The sequence below is a fragment of the Camelus bactrianus genome, chromosome 11, assembly GCF_048773025.1.
Source record: "Camelus bactrianus isolate YW-2024 breed Bactrian camel chromosome 11, ASM4877302v1, whole genome shotgun sequence".
NCBI lineage: Eukaryota > Metazoa > Chordata > Mammalia > Artiodactyla > Camelidae > Camelus > Camelus bactrianus.
In genome coordinates, this window is record NC_133549.1 from 82,846,930 (window position 1) to 82,864,590 (window position 17,661).

The 17,661-nt window shown below is 38.8% G+C and overlaps 1 protein-coding gene across 8 annotated transcripts in view; it reads left to right on the plus strand.

The window, feature by feature from the left end:
- The window catches only part of LOC105072670 (uncharacterized), a 61,696-nt gene that overhangs the window by 22,449 nt on the left and 21,586 nt on the right, over window positions 1-17,661 (plus strand). For 4 of the 8 annotated variants that reach the window (XM_074374419.1, XM_074374417.1, XM_074374420.1 and 1 more), the window contains one exon: window positions 6,801-6,976. In XM_074374419.1, coding sequence (XP_074230520.1) covers window positions 6,801-6,976 — 176 coding nt within the window. Of the gene's footprint in view, window positions 1-6,229; window positions 6,469-6,800; window positions 6,977-9,747; window positions 9,881-10,940; window positions 11,129-17,661 lie in introns of those variants that run through there. The other 4 variants (XM_074374423.1, XM_074374421.1, XM_074374422.1 and 1 more) reach the window with 3 other exon arrangements.

The following is a 17,661-nucleotide window of genomic DNA, read 5'->3' on the forward strand; positions in this document are numbered from 1 at the left end:
AAGGAGCTCCTAGTCGGGCAAATAGTTACAGTAGTGTGTGATCTGTAGTTAAGAGTATCCAGAAACATGCCTCTCTCACTTGTTAGAGCAGCAGTCCTCTACAATTTAGATGAAGGGTTGTAAAGCTTAACCACGGACGCCTCTTCTCATGGTTGGTCCTGTAATAGGAAGCCAAGATGCATCCAGGAAGGAATGTGGAACCCCCGGAAAGGAACGAGGAAATCTCCAGGCTGCCAGTGGGTCATTGGTGCCCATCTGTCTCCTTGTCTAATCTGTTCTGAACCGCTTTGGTTGTCCTAGATCCATACTGGTCTCTTATGTTGCCCCTCAGCAATGTCCTACACATTTATACTGAAAAAGCCACAGGCAGATATGGAAATTATACTTTTCTTCAAAGCACCATTTCACCTACTCTCAGAGAGGCTTCTTCACATGAAAGAATTCAAAAGGTACTCTGAGAGCCTGTCTCTCCCTTCCCTGCTTCAGATTTCCCATCTCTTGGTATTTTGTTTGGTGATCCCAGGTTGTACAGATACCTCAGGTAGCCAGAAAACAACCTTTCGGCTAAACAGGATTTCATCTTTAAAGTACTAACTCCAGAACCAGTGGAGCAGAAAGCATGTGAGGAAGGGTTAGAAATTTGTTACATCTTGGCCAGGTAGGTTCAGTGTTTCAAAAAATTTTGAGTGAGGCGGGGATGGTTCATTTTTTTCAACTAGTCTTACCTCTTCATGGCTGAGGTACCAGAAAACTATAGAAGACAATGAGCAAGCTTGCAAACAAGTCAGAGAATGCTAGAGCAGATAGAACAGAGCTTTAAAGCTTGATTAATCCAATCTCTTTGTTTTCCAGATAAGGAAACTGAGACTCAGAGAAGTCAATTGTTTTGGGTTAAGTCTCTGAGCTGGTCAGTGGAAGTATTTCCAAACAGCTCTATGTGAAACTTACCCAAAAGTTAAACTGCTAAAAAAAGAAAACTTCCAAAAGATATGAAAATATTTATCACAGGTAGGAGTAATATATCAAGTATTAGATTACATTTTGACTTGAATTCAGACCCCGCTTTGCCTCCTAGTGAGCAAGGAAGAACACCCTCAGCTTGAAAGGGGTGGGGTATAGCTCAGTGATAGAGTGCATGCTTAGCATGCATGAGGTCCTGGTTTCAATCCTCAGCACCTCCTCTAAGAATAAACAAACAAACAAACAAACAGACCTAATTAGCTCCCCCCGCCAAAAAGGTAGAAAGGTACTGCACATAAGCACAGTCTAAGGAAATTCCACAGCATGCGATGTTAGGGCACAGAGACAGGGCAGTAGGGCCCTCCCCTCGGTGGGGCAGGAACAGCTTACTTGTTGTGCCTTCATTCTTCTTCAGGTGGTGCTGTCAGCAGCCTAGCATGCAGGAGCCTGGAAGGAACTGGCCCCAACAATTTTTTTTTTTCCATATGTGGTCTGACTTATTGGAAGGATTCTTTTTTCCTAGGACATTTGATCATTGTCAGTGCTGGCACCAAGAGATCACAGTGCAGCACTGACTGAATCAGTCTAGCCTCCCGTGTCCCTTTATGGGTCACTAAACTCAATACAAGTCAATGACATGGGGTGTCCACCTTAAGGGGGAAGTGACCAGATTCCACTTTGGGGTTGTAAGTAGAAGGTGATGTTGGATGTCAGGTGCGACCAAACTGTTAACCTGAATATGAGTTCAGTTTGAGGCAAGAGACTGGAAGAGGGAGCTGTTGTTGGAAAGGACTGGCTACCCCGTGGCCTTGGAGATCTACCAGAAGACTTGGTAGAAGGGGCTGTGTAAGACTCAGTAGGAGGAAGGGGTGGTACAGAAGCTGCTGTCCAAGGTGCCACTTGGAAATTCAGCCCGACTTGGCAGAGGTTGCAAGAACAGGGCTGTTAACAGCCAGACAAGCTAGGATCTACTGATTCCGAGGAGGGACAGCTGGATAAAGTTGTTATGAGTTAGGAACTGAAACAATAAAAATATTATGCACAAGGGGAGGTCAGTATTGGGAGGCCATGGGGTACATGCTTTGTTCTTTTTTACATTGTGGTGAAATACGTATAACATAAACCTTACCATGTTAACCATGCTGTAATTCAGTGGTATTCAGAGTGCTGCGCAGCCATCACTACCGTCTCGTTCCAGAACTTTTTCTTCACCCCAAATGGAAACCCTGTAGCCATTAAGCAGTCAGTCCCCATTCCTCCCTCCCCTCAACCCTGGCAACTTCTAATCTGCTTTCTGTCTTTATGTACTGTGCGTGGATCTTATGTCAGACAGATCTGGGTTCATCCTGGCCCTGCCATCTACTAACAGTCTACCTTTGCTCACCTAACTTTGCTTCTCTGAGCCTCAGTTTTCCACAGCTTTAGGATGAGAACAAAATGCTTAACTTGCAGTACTTTTATGAGAATTGATTGTATGTTTAACGTTTAGCTGAATGCCTGATTCACTCTTGAATGGCCAAGCAATAAGTGGTAGTTATCGTCTGCTTTATAAAAGCAGTAACAGTGGGGTTCCTTTAAATTGTGTACTACTGCTTTTCCACCAAAAATTTGAGTAACACAACTTAATCATCTATTCTTACAGATGCTGAAGTAGGGAGCTTGACTGTTGCCTTCCAGGCTAGTTGAAGAGCTCAGAGACAACTATATATTCAAGGATTGAATATATGTTACCAGCTTTAAAATGCTGCTGGTATTTAGAGGAGAAAACTCATTAATGGTGGTTAGATGCTTAGTGAATATTTGAATTAGAGAATGAATGAATGAGCAGTTGAGCAGTTAAATAATATAGCAAGTCTGTGGAAGAAGTAAAAGTTGAGTTGGTCAATTTAATAAGTACCACTGCCTGTCTTTCGTCTATAAAATGCAACCTGGTCATTAGAATGCAGAGCAACCCGTAAGTGGATAAAAGAACTGGATTTTGGTGATTGCTTTTAGATGGCCAGTCCAAAACTTTTGGAAAATAGATATACTTCCATAAGGATGTTTAAAGAGAGGTAGATTGGGGCTGTGTACAAGGAAACTTTTTAACTATTAATGTTGCAAGGAAGGTGACAATCCTGTGTGTGTCAAGTGGAGGCCATTCAAGTTCTTTGAGATATTGAGAAAGCTTATTGATCAATCTGAGCCAAAGGAGACTTTAAATCTTTCCATTTTGAAAAAAAAAATCCCCATTTCTCTGTTCTTATCTGTGAATTTAATGGATTTTTAGTTGATGAATTGATAAGTTATTCTTAATTTCTCTCTCTTTCCACATGTTCTTCCCCTCATCACTTTCTATCCCTTTAACCTGTTTTTCTTCATAGCACTTGTCACTATCAGATATTATGTATTTATTTTTTATTTTCTGGCCCCTCAGTAGAATGTATGCTCCTTTCAAGCAGCTAATTTGTTTCCCACTGTATCCACAGCTCCACAGATGTGTCTAGTACACAACTGGCACACAGTACACATATGTTGAACCTTTATATAAAAATGAATAACATATATATATAAATAACTGCAGTTTTTTCTATTCCTTGCAAGAAAATACAGAAAAGTATAAGAAGAGAATTGAAAAATTGGAGGAGTTGATCAACAAGAAGATATAACTCTGAGAGATGTGGTTGATTTGAATTTGTGTTAAAGTTTGAGATGCTTTGGCCTGACTAAGGCAGTATAATAGAGATTTAACTCCATTTGTTTTGTTTTTTTATACAAAAGATGCTGGTAAGGAAGGATGGCTCCACAGGGATTACCTCCGGGAATACACAATCCAGAGCCTAACAATAGGCCCTTACTAAATTATCTAGGAGAATCTCTTTTCTACCTCCTGTAATTGGTGATACCATAATTAGGCCTGCGCATTACTTCTGAACCCTGCCATACATGCACCTCATTTAGCTGGGCTTACGGAGAGTACATCATGCACAGGAAGCTGGCTTCTTGGTTATCAGGCTCCACAGAGGAGCTGGGAGGCTTAAGGAGCGTGGAAAAATTAGGGTTGATTTAAAGGGGCAGGGTTCCCTGGAAAAGCACAGAGGTTTTTCCAGCTTGTGCCTCCATGACCTTTAATTTCCCATCAACAGCATTGATACCTGCCTCAGTACTCTTTCTGTAAATTAGGGCATCTTTCAGTTTCCCTTTCCTCATCCTTTAAAATAGGACTGCTGATACAGACTTTGTGAGACTGTTATAATTTTAATGAGCTAACTCTTGAAAGACTCTAACTTAGTGCTTGGAAGATAAAAATCCTAGCACAGTTCCTGGAATATGTACTAAGAGTATAATTATTGTCAGTTCCTCTTCTTTCTTCTTTTATCATGATCACTGTCTACACTGTCAGGTTTTAATTAATTCATTATGACAGAATTACATTTTAAAATCCTATTGTGTTTGGAGTTTTGAATAGCATTTTGGTACTTGGTGAGATACTTTAAATTATCCACCTTACCTAATGATGATGATGGTGATGATTAATAATAATAATAATAATAATAATAATAATAAATAATAATATTGGTTTACTTGTTTTATTCTTCCTGTTAGAACACAAGCAACAGAGGGAATGTTCATTCATTTTTATTTTGACTGCAGAGCCTAGAGCAGTACTTTGATTCCAGTAGGTATTCCCAAAAGTTTGTTGTATCCTTTTTGAAAGGTACAACTAAAAATATTTAACATAATTATTGTTAATAAAAACCAGCATCCTCACACACTTAACTTTGTTAAAGCCAGTGCAGATCTAAGTGCACAGCGTAATTTCTTTGAACCTTTACTGAACTGGAGAGAATAGGACATGCCTGTGTGGCGGCTACATCTTAAGAATGACAGATCTAGAGCAAGCTATGTTTTGTTTTGCGTCATTTTCTTTCAAATCTAGTTTTAAGCTTTTCTATTTGGTGGTAATTGTTTGTTAGTCCCTAACAGCAGGGCCTTCAGCAATAAGATAATTATTGTATAGATGAATAATAGATGGGGAGACTTGGAGGTACTCAGAAGGAGGAAAGGAAAGAAGGGGTCAGAAAACGGGTTTCCTTACCCAGTTTACCTGGCAGTTCAGGCTGCACACACCAAAGGGCGCTGCTCCCTGTCAGTCTCCCTGTGTTTCAGCCTGTCTGCCCATCTCAGATGGTTTCCTTAGCCTTAGAGCTAAAATTGTTCCCCCTAGGACTGGAGTGTTGCCTAAGTTAAGACTGCAAGCCCTGCTAATAAGCATATGGCACTTAACTCCCATTCCTCTGGCCTTGCGCTCATGGTACCACCGTGTCCTTTTCTCTAGGTGCACATTTTGGTTGATTCCCTGCTTCCTGTCCTGGGAGTGCTCTTCTCTCTCTACTGTTTTACCAAGCAGGGTGTGACTCACATAAGGGAAACAATCTAGAGAACCTTATTATTTGTGCATAGTGAAGTCTTTCTTGCATGTTGTTCTTGTTCTTATTTTGAACGTGACTTATGCCACTTTGTAATTTCTTTTTCTTTCAAAGTCAGGAAAACATTTGACAGTCCTTTATTCCACTCATCTAGAAAAAAGAGAGCTCTGCCGATTGCAGGGGATTGGATCTAGTTTATAGAATGACTTTCCTCAGCCTCTGTCTTGGACATCAGAGGTGAAATCTCAGTTCACATGTATAAACATGCCCCTGTTTGATCAGTCACAAATACTGGAATTACATGTCTAGGAAGGAGGAAGTAGAGATTGGATGATAACTACCTTGTGAGGAGTTAGAGGTTGAGTTGGGGGAGTCTGGATCTGAAAGTGGCATCTGTAATGCAGGCTTGCATTTGGTGTTAGAGCTGTACAGTGTTGTTTAGACTGAAGGGATTTCTTAGTCATTCAGAAAATAATCTTTCGTATAGGAATTTAAGGAGGACTCATTTTGTATCAGCTCTATTTTCAGAGCGATTTATGTTGTTTCTTCCTCCTTGTAAGACTTTATGTCCTTTCAAAAGTCCTATAGAATTCTGATTTTGGGTATTTGGAAGTCCCCCATGTGTAATCTCATAACCAATGATAGTATCTTCTTCCGTGGGATTGTTATGAAGACTTAACTACACATTAAAGTGTTTAGCATTGTCTCTGGCAGATAGTAAGCTCAATAAATGGCCACTATCATCATCGTCAAGTGGTGAAGGGAAGTACTCAGTCTTGCGTATTATTCGAAGCTTGCTTGTTGCCTTTGACTCTCTAACTTTTGGCAGCCCATCACTGAAGCCCACAGCTCTGAGGGAAGTGACAAGAGAAAGTGCAGTGGAAATGGAGGCTATAAATATGTGACTTTTGAAGACCATTCATATAATAACTCTTATTTTAGTTTTGAAATCCCTTCCTCATCAGAGACTGAGACGGAAGACGTACACGTTTACTCCATTCCTCTCCTGGCTGATTGGCACAGATAAGCGGGGATAAGGAGTCAGCAAGAGTTTGTCAGTCTGCTGTTTCTTGGTCACCAGTTCTTGGAACCATTGAACGTAGGTGATTTTATCAGTGTAAACTTTCACAGTGCCTGATCCAAAGGCAGTCAGTACACTTGAATTAAAAAAATCATGTGAGGCTCACGTGTCATATCAGGGCTGCATCTAGAGCCAAGGATTCGTTAGTCACTCGTTGAATTTTAGGGTATTTGCATTCTGAAATTCACTAGAAGCATCGTTTCCACTCCTGTGCTTCAGTAGTGCTAGGTGAATTGTGCCAGCATTTGGAATGCATGGAGCCTGACAGTCATTCTTTCTTTTTTTATGTCACCTTGTTAGACATGTAGAGTAAGATGACAAGCTCATTTATAACTGCTTTTTTCTGCCAGGTCACTTTGCCAAGAGATCTTACTATGGATTCTGGGGAAATGGGAGAGGAAGAAGGCAATCGCTAGCCTGAAAGGAATTGCAGGCTTGGACAGATCTGTGCCCTCTCTCCAGTCATTTTGTCGCTTTGGAGTGACCAGTCAAGGTGGCATTATGTCACCATCAGAGAGGCCATTTGGTGAGTCCACCCATCCTTTGCTCTCTCTTCAGATTTAATTGTACCCAGAAGGCCATCTGCAACTCGCCGACTAAGGGGCGCTGATAGAAAGGAAACTAGAAACTCAGGCAGCTGAAGTGCTGCCACTTACAATCTCTAAATGAAGTGGGTGCCTGAAATGGTCCTCCAGGTTTTTCCTAGATGCTGGCTAATAGTAGGTGCATTTGCTGGAGCCTCGCAGCTCTGCATCACAACAAGCTCACTCACTTCACAAAGTCTTCGCCAGTGAATCAGAGGAAAAGGCAGACACATGTTCACCCTCAGAGCCAGAACAATCCAGTTCTCTTTCTGACTCTCAGAATGGTCTGTGTGTGTTCAGAGCCAGGCTTACTCCTGAGGGAAGTTGTCTGGGAGCTCCCTTTATGGTAATTTTAGGGTGAGGGCTTGTTTCTCCTAGGGATTGATTAGAAGGTGCTTAACAAGTGGATAATTTATTTCCCCAACATTTCACAAGTGTATTTTAAATTATTCCCACTTTCTGGGTGATATGTGAAGATGTTATTACCTCGGAACATAAGTTCTTATTGATCCGAGCCTGCATAGTATTTAACTGGTGGCAGCTGCTCTACTCAGATTTCATGTCACATTCAAAGCTGCTGTTTATTCAAATGTTTAATTTTTAATTCACGTTTAACTTGGTTAAGTTTTAAAACACTTATTCAGTATGATGGACTTGAGGAAAATAGAAAAAATTCATTGATTGCAAACAGAATCATCAGTACAAACTCAAGCTACTAATTTACTGAGAGTTGCTGAGCATTCCTAGGTTTTGTGGTTATAACCATGCTCCTGAACTGAAAGATTTTAACATTTTTTGGCGTATTTATTTTAAAAACACTTTCAGTTTAACCTGGGACCAATTTAGTGACAAATAGAGAATTTTATAGTATTTGACTTACCAGCGGTTAAAACTTACTGCTGTCTTAAGTTTTTAGTGTACTTCTTAGTGCACATACGTCAAAACCAACAGTTCTTATTGGAACTATAGTTTGTCTTCTTGGCAGGAGAAAAAGTGAATAGGCAGCAACTGAATGACTCTCCATCCACTACAAGAAGCAACAAATTCTTAACCTGGGGTCTCTACATAGACTTCTTGGAATCTCTAATCCTCTTGAAGTTATACATAAGAAATTTTTATATGCAAACATGAATTTTTGTTGCTAAAAATAGGATCCATAGCTTTCATAAGATACTGAAAACACTCCATGTCTCCAAAAAGTTGATACTCACTGTACCAGAGAAATACTATGATTTTATGTTTTGTTCTAAGGATCCTGCTTATGGTCTGGTTCCCCAAGGGCAGGGTCCATGTCACCACCTGGTCTCTATCATCACTTACCTTTCCCTGTACCATTCTGCCCTTCAGCACCAGTTGTTGATAAAAAGTTTGGTTAAAGAAACTCTAAAAGAACAGCTTAGATTTCAGGATCATGAATTTTTACTTTTCTGGAACTAAATATACCTATTTGGAACGGACTTTTTCATTGAAATTTTAAGAATGAATAAACTAGTGCTTCTTAAGGTAATTGTGATGTATCTTTTAAATGACTATTTGAATATAGCACTTCACTTTGACAGCCAGGATGGTTCACAGAAGCTTAGAAGCTATTTCCCTTTTCTTCTAACTCAAAGTGTGGTGGAGGTAACATGAGTGATCTGAAGGACTCTGGGATAATCTGTGATAAAATAGGAAGTAATCCTAAACTTAATCTGTGGGTTATTCATACTACTAGAGGAGTATAAGGGCTATGTTATTAGTGAACTGGTAAATTGGGACAGACTACCCAGGGAGATGGTCTGCCAAATTACCTTTAATAATTGTACTTTTCAGTGAGATGATGCAAATCTGTCATTTTTTTCCCTCAATTCAATATGAAAGAGATTTTCTTTCTTTCTTTTTTAATCACAGAAGTAATACATGTTCTTTGTATAATACAAAAAAGCACAAAGAGGAAAACAGAAATCAACCACTGTCCTAGTCACTGTTTACCTTATTTTAGTATTTTGTTTTCTAGTACATCTTCCGTACCTGTGTATTTATTTACATGCTATAGTATAATAATATTGTATCTTGGCCTTTTCATTTATCTGATGAATGAAAACTAAAAGCCTTAGTACCTCATAAGAAGCTTCTTGAGACTTTTTTGCAGAAATCATAGCACTGTTTTCGATATCTTAGCCACATTTTATTACTTGGAAATTTGGTCAACTCAGTTTCCTGAACCTTTATGCATTTTTCACTGCTCAACTAATTGGTTCTTATTAGCTGAGACTGACTGAATCTCCTCCTGTGAAGATCATGTATTTTTCCATTGCCCGTAACCCTCCAGTGGCTCACTGGAAAAAGTCCACGTTCCTTTGAATGGCATCCAAGGCCCTCTGTGATCCTTCTCTTCTCTTCCTCAAGAACTGGAATATCTACATACAACTTATACCTTAATTCCTCCTTGCTTTTGCAACTTATTGAAATAATAGTAATTCTTCAACATTCATCTTAAAATGAATCTTTTCCTCATTTGAGCAAACGACTGTGTAGAACATGATACCCTAGCTTCTGAGAATACTTTTTCAGCATGGAGAAACAGGAGAATAAGCACATTTTTGAGCTTTTTCTAATGATGTACTGTATGGAAATAACATGTTACTTCAGAAGATTATTAATGGGGCTTCCAAAAAATAATATCTCTGGATGATAAATCTTACCAAGATAAGCATTAACCCCCACATTGCAGTGAGGAAGATGAAGGTGAAGCCCTGTACCAGAAGGTGTCCTCAGAGCAGAGCCAGGTAGAGCACCTCGGGGACTTGCTGTCCCACTGCCCGGAGTGTGGTTTGGCAGGCGACTTCTTCATCTTTTACTTGAAGGTAAGCACTACATATAGTGCATGGTCAGCTTTATTCTAGGGTAGCTCCAGGAGCCCTTTGAATTTACAAAGCAGTCATAATTTTAGGTTCTAAAATTAGGTCTTCATTCCACAGATATAGAGGACATAAAGGTAATTTGTTTTTCAGTAGTCTTTGGTTTGGTAAAAAGAATAAATTTACCTTCAGCAGTACACACATGTTCGAACTACTTTCCAAGGTAATCTGCACTGAAATTTTAGAGATGACCAAAGCAGAACTCTTGATCCGTGAAAGGATTCATCTTTGACCTGTGTTAACAGTAAGAGCCCTTTTGAAGTTAATAGCAGGTTTACAGCTATGGAGTAATCCCTTATTCTCTCTGACTGTCGCTTTGTCAGGTATCTGCAGGGGAAATTTAGCAGTTCCGCCTCTCTCACTTCGTTTGTAGCCACTTGAAACCTTTCCTGGGTTTGTTTCTTTCTTCAAAACGGTGGTTGTGCTTCCTTTTGCCCTGATTCTCCTACAGTAACCCACACCCCACACTGTTGCTCCTTATTTCCACTGTTAGAGACCATAGGCCATGTATCTTGGATTCCCTGTCCTCCATCTCTGCCTTCTTTAATATTTTCCCTAAATAGAGTGCCTATTCTAAGAGAGTCTCTGTGGAGTTTAAGGTTGGGGTTGGCATGGGAGGGTACGAGGAGGGAGTTAGAGCTAATATCCCGAGAATCCAAGTAGGGGAGACTTTTTTGATGTTTCTGATCACCCACATTCGAATTCATCCCCTTGCCCAGATTGGTTCTTTTTTTTTTTTAAGTTATAGTCAGTTTACAATGTTGTATCAACTGCTGGTATACAGCGTAATTTTTCAGTCATACGTGAATATATGTATATTCATTTTCATATTCTCTTTCACCATGAGCTACTACAAGATCTTGACTATATTCCCCTGTGCTATACAGTATAAACTTGTTTCAGACTGGTTCTTTATATACACATTTCAAACAGTTTTCTAGCTGTTTTTAAAGTCCTTAGTTTGACAGGATTTTTCTTCACTTTTCTTATTCTCCCACATTGATAGGAGTTGAGTCTCGTGGCCGTGGAAGATGAAGCAAAGTTAAAAACAAAGCCCTTTTCCAGCAGAAGCCTCTTGGAGGTAGAGCAGCACCAGGCTCTCCTTATGGAAGGCCAGGAGCGGAAGCTGCTGGTCCTCCAGCTGATGGCTGTTCTGAGGGAGAGAATGAGCAGATATTCACAAACATCACTCAGGTCAGTGGCCAGCGCATTCCAGGTCCCAGGCTGGTGGTGTTTGTCTGTTTTGGTTTCTGTCATTCTTTCCAAAAAATGTTCAAATGAATGTTACTCAGGGTGTGGTTTGATGACACCTGCATCCATGTTACCTGGGATGCTGGTTAAACCTGTAAATTTCCGAGCCCACATCAGATTACGAGAATCAGGACTTTCATGGGTCCTGCGAGTTGGCATGTTTAACAAGCTCCTGAGGTGATTCTCATGCACATAAAACTGGTAAGTGTTTTAAATATTTATATATCACAGTAGTTTTCAATTTTTGGTGCAAATAATATTGTCTGGGATCCTTTTCACAGTATTGATGCCCAGCCCACTTTTAGAGATTCTGATTCAGCATGTCTACATTAGAGCCTCAGCACATGTATTTTTTTAAACCCTGTGGATGATTCTAATGTGCATTAGAAATTGAGAATGATTAAAACTCAAATTTAAAAAAAAATCAGTGATGATAGAATCACCTTGAATTTACAGGTTCTCTAGCTCACAGCTTATTCCACAGCAGCCTGTGAAGCTTTTAAGATTTTTTAAAAAATTCTTTCAGAGTAGAATAACTATGTGAACCAGTCCTGCTTAATGGCTCAGACATTATTTTTTACCAGCTTTTTTTAAAAATAGGAAATAAAAGTCATGAAGTATAGGCACTATATTTTACCACTTGACCACAGTTAGCTGTTGCCTGGTTGGTGACTGGTCAGTTGTAAGATGGTATGATTGTCACGCTTAAACCCGACTCTCCAGCTCTTTGTGCCGTCATCATTGTCACCTGCCTTCCAGTGTTGCTAAGCAGCGTTTCACTACAGCTCCCGCTGAGAAAATCTGCAGCTGCCTGTCAGCTCTGACCTATCATGCCTACTTAATGAGCATTATGTTCATGATTTCTTTCCTGGCCTCTTATTCCTTCAGTTCACTGACCCCTTATTTACTCAGTAGAGTAATTTGTTTCTCTCATGTTTGTATCAGTTCCCTAAAGACTTTTTCACCCAGACTTTATGTTTTTGTCTCAGGATGCTAGCTGGAAAGGCAAATGATCTAAAAACTGATATGACCTAAGCTTTCCCACTTACCTCCTTTTACTCCTAATTAAGGAACAATGGTGCTAGGCTGATACAAAAGTGGTATGTCCCATTAAATTATCCTTCAGCTGAGGTTAAAATGTATCAGGACAAAAAGCACCCCCCCAAAAAAAATTAAATTGCATTTAGTAGTCTTACTGCTAGTGATAATTTTGGTATGTTATTTTGAAATACTCACGCATGTGAGTAAGCAGTAAGCAATAAGTTAAAGTAATTTTGTTAATATCATTAAGATCTTTAGCATAAGAAGAAGAGTTATAAGTATAAAATTAAGGAACTTGAGTAAAACCCCCATAATATTACATTTTAATTGGAGGTGTTTGTATGAACTCATGGTTTTTTTCTTTTTAAAAAAATAGACATTTCCTAGCTCAACCCACTGTCAATGTCAAGAAGCAGTGACAACCCAGTGGCAATTAGCATCCCCAGTACCAGATTATAGTTTCTAAATAGCATTTCCTACTGAAAGAACACAAAGCTCATTGGATTAAAGGTTCATTTGGTTCTAGGGCAGGAGAACTGTACAATTTAGGCCTCAGGGCATCTTGTTGCGCTTGAATACGAGGACGCTATCTGAGATGAACAGGGTCATGTCAGTATTCAGGAGCCATCCTGGGGGTGGTTCCTATTGATCATAGGTGGGGCAGTTTGAGTATTAAAAAGAATAATGCCTGCAGTGGATTGAAACACATTAAGAAACACATTAAGTTCCAAAAATCTCTGGTGGGACATCTTTGGAGGTTGCTAGGACATCAACTGACTATTTGGTAAATTGATAAATGAAGAAAAAGAATAAAATGTTTATCTTGTCTTTCCTGTAGGAACCATATTCAGTGTAATTAAATAGTCAACAAAGGAAATTTTTCCTTTATGTAAGAACCACAACTGAAAAATTCAAAAAGAGAACTAGAAATTATATTTTGCAATCCCCTAATGAAATAATGGATCTCGGTAACAATCATCAATGTCTGCTCTAAACATTAGGGGTACTTTATAATGAATGTATTAGGGCAAATGCACCCAAACCAACTGATCCTTTCTTCCCCCAGCAATTTATTATGAAAACTTCCAAATTTGAAAGAATTTCTTAGTGAGTACCTGCATACCCACTACCTAGATTCTACCGTTAACATTTTATTATACCTGCTTTATCACATATTAATCTATGTTTCCATCTGTCTATCCATTTTATTTTGGGTGCATTTCAGGGTTAATGCAAATATCAGTATATGTCCCCCAAATATTTCAGCCTGGACTGATTAATCTTAACATCACCACAAGAAGACAAGCAGACATCATCATGGCCTCCTCATGCAATGCAGTAGGAAGTATGCAGCACCGCCTAGGAAGGGTCCTTACCCCCAAAGCTCCCCCAAAATACAAAACAAACCAACCCCCCAAGATATGAACCTGAATCCAATCAAGAAAACGGGATTGAGGAGCAAGCTAAATGCCATGAGGAAACAATTAGTCAAATCCATAATGTGGGAAATTCTACAGTACAAATGACCCAGTTTCTTTGTCAAATAAATGGTGTTAAAAAGGAGTAAAGCTGTTGTAGCTTTAAAGAGACTTGAGTGATATCAATGAAACATAATATGTGCATCTTGATTCAAACAAACCAATTGTATGAAGACATTTTTTGCAACAATTATGGACCAGGTATTAGAAGATATAAGGGTTTTTTTTTTTACCATATACTATATTTATTTCTTTATTTTTATTTTTTGATTGAAGTATAAGAATTTTTACTGAGTGTAATCATAGTATAGTAGTTATGTAAAAAACAAATCTCCTTATTTGTTAGAAGTGCATATTGAAGTTTTCATGGATGAAAGATTAAAAATCCAATAAAGTGTGTTGGCAGATGGCATGTTAGTATGTGAGATGAGCCCTGTTCCAACTCCCGAGTTCTTTCATCCTGCAAATATGTATTGAGAGCCTACTGTGTGCCATGTACTCTTCCAGGTATCAGAGACACAGCTGTGAGCAGAACAGACACACATCTGTGCTCTCATGGAGCTTACAGTCACATAAGGGGAGAGGCAGTAAGCAAGTCAGCAAAATCACACAATGTGTTTGTTAGACGATGGTAAGTACCAGAGAGAAAAAATCAGCCAAGGAAAGGGGATGGTAAAGGAGTTTGTAAACAGGGTGGTCGTGGAGAACCTTGCTGAGAAAGTGACTTTTGAGCAAAGATCTAAGGCAGGAAAAGAGGGAGCTATTGAGATACCCAGGAGAAAAGTGTTTCAGACAAGAGGGAGCCTGCCTGGAGTGTGAAGGAGTCAGCAAGGGGGCCTGCGTATATGGAGAGGAATGAGCAAGGTTCCCTTTTATCTGCCCTTTGAGGGACTGCCACCCTCTGCACCCTTCTGTACCTGGATCATGTAATCAGAAGAATAGAAGGGGTTCTACATGCTTGTGGTTTTTTTTCATATGTTAAATTTTTTTAACATAAGTAACACATGTTCATTGTGAAAACATTTAAATAAAAGAGGTGCAAATTTTTTAAGTAGGGACTTATGGTTAAAGACAGTGTATTGAACAAAAATATTTATCTGGAAACCAGAGACCCACAGAGCAGGAGAGGAAAGACAGTAGATAAAAGAGAATAACAATGCATGGAAACTGTGAAATAGTAGCTGATTCAGCAACTTGAGAAAATGGAAAGCTAAGTGCCTGCACAGGAGAATTCACGAAGCAAGCACTATGCCTCAATAAAGCTGTTAAAATTTTTTTTGCAAAAGAAAAACAGAAGCAAGCCACTTCTCCCTGCAGAACCCTATAAGGGTGGGAGGCATCAGATAAGCTCCAAAGATGGAGCTGAATTTAGAGATTAAATCAGGTTGAAAGGCTCCACAAGATTCAGTAGACCCTCTGATTCCTTCCTCGACTTCATACAACCACCTCCCCGCTCCAGCCAAAGACTCAAGGTTTATTCTTGAGAGAGGTTGAACCCAGACTCTGAACTTGGGTGGTGGTAGCACACGGCAAAGCTGGAGAATTAAGCTGATGTCTGCAGACACAGCAGGGAGGCCTCAGCCCCCTTGCACTCATTTGCCAGAATGTTGACAGCAGGTTTATACATCCCATAGGATTATTATGAGGATTAAGTGAGTTAATACCTGTAGAATGTTCAGAACAGTACCTGGTAAATAGCAAATGCTTAATGTTATCACTAAACTAAACAGCTAAATAATTAAAACTGGTTGCCTCTGTAGAGTCAGAATCAGATGGAGAGAAACAGGGTAGGGCACTGCCATTTTTCATTATAAACTTTCAGGAATATTTGGCTTTTAGATTTATGTATCTTTACAAAAATTTTCAAGTAAAAAGTGAAAGTCTCCAAATGTTAACTACTATCTATAAATAGATTAAAAAATTTCTTCTGTATAGCACAAGGAACTGTATTCAATATCTTGTAATAACCTTTCATGAAAAAGAATATGAAAATGAATATATGTGTGTGTGTGTGTATGACTGGGGCATTATGGGAAATTGGCACATTGTAACTGACTATGCTTCAGTTAAAATAAAAAGTCTCTCTCCTTCTCTCCTCAATATGCAAAAATTCTAGATCAGGCATCAGTCACATACCTATCCTTGTGGCTGGCAGCTCCATAAAAAATCACAGGAAATGAGTAGTAGGGGAGGAGCTGTTGTCCCCATGGTGGTTTAGTTGTTGCATGCAAAATTTGAGGGAAAGGGTACACTTCATAAATGACAGTAACAACTGGCTATCACACCACAGTTAACAGCTCCCAGGGTTTTTTCTTTAACATACATAAAACTGAAAGTTTCTTCTTCTTTTAAATTTAAGTGTAGTTGATTTACAGTATTTCAGGTGTACAGCAAAGTGATATATACATATATTCTTTTTTCAGATTCTTTTCCATTATAGATAATTACAAGATATTGAATGTAGTTCCCTGTACTATACAGTAGATCCTTGTTATTTGTCTATTTTATATATAGTAATGTGTATCTGTTAATCCCAAATTCCTAAATTATCTTTCCCTTGCCTTTCCCCTATGGTAACCATAAGTTTGTTTTCTATGTCAGTGAGTCTATTTCTGTTTTTTGTTTTCTTTTGTTTTTTTTTAGATTTTTTTTTTTTTTTTTTTTTTTTTGGCAAAAGGGAGGGAGGTGATTAGGTTTATTTATTTATTTGTTTTTGAAGGAGATTACTGGGGATTGAACCTAGGACCGTGTGCAGGCTAATCATGCACTCTACCGCTTGAGCTATACCCTCCCCTTGTTTCTGTGTTGAAGTAAGTTCATTTGCATCATCTCTTGAAAGTTCATAGTACTAGAATCATACTACTTGTTCTGTAATGTTAAAAAAATTATATATATTATATATATAATATATTAGATCGTAGAGAGGAATTTAGAAAAAATTGGAAAGCTGGATAGTTCCAGCAATTTAATGGTATGTTTGTGCTGAAATAGAAGCTTCCTATAATCAAGGAGTGTTTGAGAAAACTCTTGGGAGGTAAAATAGGTGGCCCAAGATGGTAGATGAACTAGTTTCTCTGGGAAGAGCCAGGGTCCTTAACTAATAATGTCAATAAAGTCTTAATCTAGAGAGGATGGTGAATATTGCTGTTACTAGCATTGTTCATTACAGTAAGTGGAACTTTTAATAACCTTTCTAATTTCCTGCCTTGCTCCAAAAGACAAGTGTTAACAAGCCATTCTCCTGACTTTAAGCCTGCAATAAAGATTCTAGCATAGCACGTGATTTGCCCAGAGAGTTAAACATGCAAGCTTGCATGGTATTTAGAGGCTTATTATGACCTACCTCAACCATCCAATTTTCAAAATGATTTTTCCCTTTTGAGCCATTAGTCCTAAATACGCATGTAAGTGTATGCGCATGGACTTGTGCGCATGTGCGTGTATGGGTGTGTGTATGCTGTCTTTTATTCAAATGTGTTTCTACTTAAGATGATTAATTCAAGCACAGTTAAAATGATGCTGACCAAATTAATTCCATTTAAGGCTTAGTTGTTAGCCAAATGCTAAGTAAAATCTTATATATAATAAGTTAATATTTTAAAACTATTCGATAAAAAAAGTGACTCTGGATCGTTTGTGGAGATTGTTTGAGGACACTGAATTCTAAATAAAATTAATGCCTCTTCCCCCATTCCTTGCTTCCTAGAACTAGCCTGTCAGAACAGGCAAAGGGAATCCTTAAGGAGGAAACCTCATTAGGTGAAGCAGATATAGGATACTCTGAAATGGTCAGAAAGTAACAAATCATTTTTCATTTTAATTTCCTGGTAAGAATCATGAAAAGTAAAGGAAGGTGGGTTGGTATATTAAAACATTTGGGGAAGTGTAAAAGGGCTTTCTCATTTATTGACTGTATGACCTTGAGCAGATTGCCTCTGTAAGTCTCAGATTCTTCAT